The sequence below is a fragment of the Hipposideros armiger genome, unplaced genomic scaffold (genome assembly GCF_001890085.2).
Source record: "Hipposideros armiger isolate ML-2016 unplaced genomic scaffold, ASM189008v1 scaffold_377, whole genome shotgun sequence".
Classification (NCBI taxonomy): Eukaryota; Metazoa; Chordata; class Mammalia; order Chiroptera; family Hipposideridae; genus Hipposideros; species Hipposideros armiger.
Genome location: NW_017731727.1, coordinates 885,678 through 891,677, shown reverse-complemented (window position 1 = coordinate 891,677; position 6,000 = coordinate 885,678). Strand labels below are relative to the sequence as shown.

The following is a 6,000-nucleotide window of genomic DNA, read 5'->3' as shown; positions in this document are numbered from 1 at the left end:
GCCCTCTGGCATCCTGAGCCAGTTCTTAACCAACCCTCCACTCGGCCGGCCCCATTTTTTTATTTTTAAACTGGGGTCATTGGCCTGTTCCAGTTACCTCACAGGGTAGTATAAGAATGGGAAAATTTCATCTCTGTGAAATGCTTCAAACAGAATACAAATTGAACAAAGTCATAGAAGAGGTATCTTTCTTAGATTCAAAAGTATTCCCCTACAAATAGATATTGAAGAGTATACGGAAATCAGTGCTGCCATATGGCTCAATTTATCAAAGGGAAGGTACAGATTCCTCCAGTCCACAGGGTGACATCAGTTATAACAAAAAGCCGCAGGTCACAATGAAGAGCACCAACCGGGGTGTTTAGATGGAAGCCTACCTGAGACCAGAGAGGTAAGAGGAGCAGGGAGTTGTGTACAGGAAAATCCAAATCCAAAGCAGGGCTAGAACTGAGCATTCTACCAGAGTGTTTCGAGTTAAGGTGCTGGGAATAATAGCAGCGTCCTCTCTGCCTCTGGCCCTTTTGTGTGTGCATATGTGTGCATGTGCATGCGTGCGTATGTGCGCGTGCATATGTGTGTGTGTGTGTGTGTGTGTGTGTGTGTGTGTGTGTGTGTGTGTAGTGGGGCTTTCTGGGCTGGCCTATTTCTCAGAGTGCTTAAAAGAGATATAGTCGAAGATATAAAAAGTCCTAGAAATGATGAGGAGACTAAACCAAGGTCTTTAATGAGGCCCAAGGAGAAGAGGCAGGCTGGTCAACCATCTGCAGACACAGGGCTCACGCTACTGATCTCCAGGGGACAACCTCTACTAAAGCACAGGGGACAAATGTCTCCTGCAAATGCAGGAAAAATCTACCAGTCAGAGTCTCACCTTGGCCATAATCTCCTACACCAATGGCTTCTCCCAGCTTCCCAACAGGGCAAGAGGGTGCTCAGGAAGCAATGTGGTGTGGTAGATAGGGATGGCCAAATGGATCCAATCCTGGCTTTGCTACTTCCTAGCTAGGTGGCCTGGAGGAAACAACCCCTCTACATCGTAGTTTCACTAGGCATACATAAATGTAAATAACAATCTCTACCTCACAGGGCTGTTATGCTAACTATATCCATTCATCTGTTTATCTATCCATCCCTCTCTGTGTAACTATACTTATACATTTCTGTATAACTATAACTATAACTATAACTATATATATATATATATATATATATATATATAACTATCTCTATCTATACATCTTCAAATAATTATATCTATACATCTCTATATATCTATCTATATATCTCTGTATAACTGTATGTATACATCTCTGTATAACTATATCTATATCTATATATCTCTATATAACTATCTCTATACATCACTACGTAACTATCTATACCTATCTATCTAGAGAGAACACTGCAGAGTCCCTGGCACAAGACAGTGTTCAGAAAATGGCAGTTCTCATCCATTCCATCCTTTCACTCATTCTACCAATCCGGACTCCCTAACCTAACACAGTATGGGGGTGAGTCAGAAAAGGGGAGTTGAGGGGACTTTGGAGCCTCGAGTGAAGGTTAAACAAAGGATTTAAAAAAACTTTTTTTAAGACTATATTGGGGAATTGGGGAAGGGGAACAATGTTAGGGAATTGGGGAAGGGGAACAGCCAAGTTGTTGTCCTTCAGTCTTAGTTGTGGAGGGCGCAGCTAGCTCAGCTCCAAGTCCAGTCTCCATCCGGCCGCCTGTAGGCAGCTTGCAGCCGCTCAGCTCAAGGTGCTGTGTTCAACCTTAGCTGCGGGGGGTGTAGCCCACCATCCCATGCGGGAGTCGAACTGGCAACCTTGTTGTTAGGGGCACTGCTCTCACCAGCTGAGCCATCCTGCCACCTACTGGCAGCTCAGCAGCAGCTCAGCTCGGGCACAGCTCACTGGCCCACGTGGGATTCGAACCGGCGACACTGTTGCTCAGAGCTCACGCTCTTAACCAACTGAGCCACTCGACCGGCCCATAAACAAAGTATTTTTAAAAGTTAATGGGGGGCCGGCCAAGTGGCACGATGGTTAAGAACTGGCTTGGAACGCCAGAGGGCCCCGGTTCAGATCCCATATATGAGGGCCAGTGACACTGCCCTCTACAGCTAAGATGCTGAACAACAGCTCGACCTGGAGCTGGGCTGCCGTGGGTCATCGGCGACAGCGTAGGCTGCAGCCCCTGCTGCAGTGGGTTGCCATGGGCTACCGCATGTAGCCAGCAGCCAGTGTGAGCAGCCAGCAACCGCAGTCAGCGACCATCCAGAGGCCGGCGGCTGATCTGCCTCACCCGGGAAGAGCACAATGATGGTGCCAACTTGGGCCAGTGAAGCAACGTCCTCCACAACTAGACTGAAGAACAAAACAACAGCAACTTGTCTGTTCCCATCCCCCCAATTCCCCAATAAAAAAAATCTAAAAAAAAAGTTAATGGGCACTATGTAAACCTCTGTCTCAGAAACTGAGGGTAGCCCATGCCTCTTGTATGAGTAGTTAAACTCCACACAGTCACCCTGACCCAGGAGCCTCAGGAAACAGAACGGCTACACCAGCTTGGCAAATTCTGCCTGGGTAACTTGGGATAAGGGAGGCCAGTGAGTCTGGGAATCACACACCATTCACTGAAATCCCTTCAAAGTTATTTTCCAATCTGTTTTAACCTTATCCTCAAGCACAAACAACAGGAAATATATTATTGCAACATTTTCTTTGACAGGAACTCAAAAGCTTAGAAACAAAGGAGGACATCAAAATTTATATAGCTCCAAATGCTTGGTTTTCTACTTAGAAAAATAAAAGCCTCCAAATTTTCCATCAAGCTGTAGTTCATAGGTTAGACCAATAGATGGCAGCACTAGAGAGAGTCGAGGCAACTGTGTAGAAACCCAGGCCTCAAGGAGAGGAAGAAAGATGGAGAAAAGGAAAGCGGTGTCAAGGTCAGGAAGGATGGAGGCACCTTTTACTGAGTGTGAACTATATGCCTGGCTCTTTGCTGAGTGCTCTACTGTGAGGTGAGAACATGGTAAGTGAGGTGTTAACCCTTTTTTCCATAAGAGGAACCTGAGATTGAAAGAGTTGACACTCTTTTCCAGCAGTCACACAGCTAGCAACTGGGAGACTGTCATACAAGGCCAGGTATGTGTGTTTCCACTTCACCTCAGCTCTCTGAATGTCCAAGGAGGAGATGCTGGGAGGGTGACTGAGCCCATCTCACCCTGTCCTCTGCGCAGCCCTCATGCTCCCCCTTGCCTAGCTAAGGTTGTCCCTTGCAGTTTTCTTCGAGGCCCGCTTTGGGACCACTACGCTCCTGTGAGAGGAGCCCTGTATCAAATTCCCCTAGCCACGTCACTCCCTTCCCCCGTGTTCTTCAGCACTGACCAGGTGTCTAGGTCCTTGGTACTCAAAGCATGGTGTGCGTACCAGCAGCATCAGCACTACCTATATGAGAAATGCAGCCTCTCAGGGCCCACCCCCAGACCTGCCAAACCTGCACTGCAATAAGCTCTCAAGGTGATTCATGTGCATATTAAAGTTTGAGAAGCACTGGACTGGCTCACCTTGTGTGCCAAGGGCCTTAAATGTCTCTGGTCATAGCTAGTGAATAAGATGGCTGGGTTTCCACGGGTGTCAACCTAGGCAGGGGAGGTCAGGCTGCTCGCGAGCATCTGTATTAGGAGGTTAGTGGTTTTAGGGCCTAGCCCCCATTATCAGATTAGGGATACCTCTGTCTCTGCCTCCTCTAATTCCCTCCCAGTCAGGGTTCTCAACAACGAGCCAGCAGGCCCAGCTGCGTGGGCCCGGGAAGACAGAGGACAGTTCCTAGCCCGAATGCCTAAATCCCAGTAAGACGGGGATCAACCAGGCCAGCGGAGTGCCACCCTGGGCCCACAGGAAGGAGAGAGATGTGCTGAAGCAATGCTGTGACTTTGGGGCAGTCCAGTGGGAAAGCAGCATGGAACTATCTTATCAAGGGGCAAGGAAGCGGAGGCATTGAAGGGGGGATGTGCTCTCCGTCAGACATCCAGAAATGTTACTCTGCACAGATCAGGCCGGAGACAGAGGGAGCTGATCAGGGGCCACAGCATCTCCGGGCTGGACAAGGCCCCCCTAACTGAAATCGCCTGGTCTCCCGTGCAAACCTTCTGCCCACCCTCCCCTAGCCCACAATGACTTACTTGTGATTCCTCTTTTCTTACCTAAGAATCCTATGAAATAATAGGCGTTATTTGGTTTTCCTCCTAATGCCCCTAAAGACTGTGGCATCTTAAAACACTCCTAGAGGGAAAGAGAATGCAAGATTCTCAACTCACTTATGGACTGCTGCTCACGGATCTCCGTGTTCACATGGTGGTGTGATGGGCAGGCAGCAAAGGGCTCGGAAAAAGAAGCAACTTACTTTGAAGGCGTCAACATAGACAGGATTGATTTGGTTTATGCCCAGGCGAAGGGGCACAATGAGCAGCAGGGGTTTCCAGGCTAGGCAGCAGGCAGAGGTGCCCTTACTCTGGTTCGAAGCATTCAGAGAGTCGGGAGGGCTCTCACCAGCTGTGGCAGCACTCACGGGAAGGACGCAGCACATTTTTTCTAGAAACAGAAGATGAGAGCTGGGTGAGAAAATTCGGGGAATCCAGCCCTAAGTGTGCCAAGGAGAAAACTAAGGGAGACCGCACAGGACACCCGCTGGCTGGAAGGCCTTCCTCTCTGCCACCAGGGCCCAGCTTGTCCCACTTCCCACAGGAAGCCCAGGCCCCTCCTGCAGCCCTTACTTCTCTTCCTCCCGGCAACTGAGCACTCCCTTACCGCCTGTGAGAAATTACGACCTCACTGAGAGAATCTCATTTAACTAGTCTGCAAAGGCCTTTGGGACAGGGGCTGTATCTTTTGGTTTCTCTAACCTCGTGGTGGGGAGCACAGAGCTGGATAAGGGGGTGGCCTCCGTAGAAGACCTGTTGTGGTTGAACTGACTATCCCCACCTTGTGTGTCCTGCAGCGAAAGGTCTGGGAGCCCACTGAGGAGCAGCAAAGATCCTCTCATTGTTTTCCCCCTTTCAGAGAGCTGAGAGGGAGGAGGAAAAAGGGTGCAGCGGGTGATTCACCAGAGTCCTGTGCTCACCTAAGCTCCCCTGCCCTGGTGGGGAATCAATGTGTGTGTGGGGTCTGTCTCTCTGCTGCTATCTCTGTTTCTCTCTGTCTCTCTCTCACCCCAATTTCCCGATCACCCACCACCAAGGAAAACAGGCTGGGGACTCACTGATATCTTCAATGACCACTGTGTTATCCATTGAAACATAAACAGCCAAGGAATTCCATTCATCAAATAAAGCAAGTTTTCTGCAAAGCAACATACAATGAAGTCACAACTGGGGAGGATGGAAATACCAGCAGGAAGCAGTGCAATCCATGCCCAGCGTTCCTGAAGTCACCAAACACTGAGCCTCAGAGAAGCTGGGGTTCAGGTCAGTGCTGGCTCCTTTGACCAAGCTCTGGAACATTCCGTGTCCAGGGACCTTGACCACAGAGTCACAGTTTCTGAACCTTGAAAAGGAGACCCTGCTTTAAAAAATGGAAAAGTCTACCTAACAATATGACATTACTCCTCTTGGGTGAAAGACAAAAGTTTACCAGTGCCTCTGCTCCCAAGAGATTTTGTTTTCTTGTCTTAAATAGAAGAAACTCTGACTTAGTGCTCTTTTCAATAAAAGGAAACGGTCATTAAAATATACTTATATTTGTTTGGGAACATAGAAAATAAGCCCCAAAAAAATCCAGAGAGAGAGAGCAAGGGAGGCAGAGAAAGAGAAAGAGAGTGAGAGCGAGAGCGAGAGCGAGAGCGAGAGCGAGAGAGAGAGAGAGAGAGAGAGAGAGAGAGAGAGAGGGAGAGAGAGAGGGAAAGGGAGAGAGGGAGAGAGAGAGGTGACCTCTCACCTCCCTCTCCACGTGCATGGCAATGCTGGTTAAGGACACTTGGGCTGCAGATGGCGTTGCT

General features: G+C 48.9%; 1 protein-coding gene across 4 annotated transcripts in view; it reads right to left on the bottom strand.

Moving 5' to 3' along the window:
• ATG4A (autophagy related 4A cysteine peptidase) overlaps positions 1-6,000 on the bottom strand; it is a 60,160-nt gene that overhangs the window by 5,976 nt on the left and 48,184 nt on the right. For all 4 annotated transcript variants that reach the window (XM_019662442.1, XM_019662441.1, XM_019662443.1 and 1 more), the window contains 3 exons: positions 5,266-5,345; positions 4,411-4,598; positions 4,211-4,289 (listed from right to left, as the gene is read on the bottom strand). In XM_019662442.1, coding sequence (XP_019517987.1) covers positions 4,211-4,289; positions 4,411-4,598; positions 5,266-5,345 — 347 coding nt within the window. The remainder of the gene's footprint in view (positions 1-4,210; positions 4,290-4,410; positions 4,599-5,265; positions 5,346-6,000) is intronic.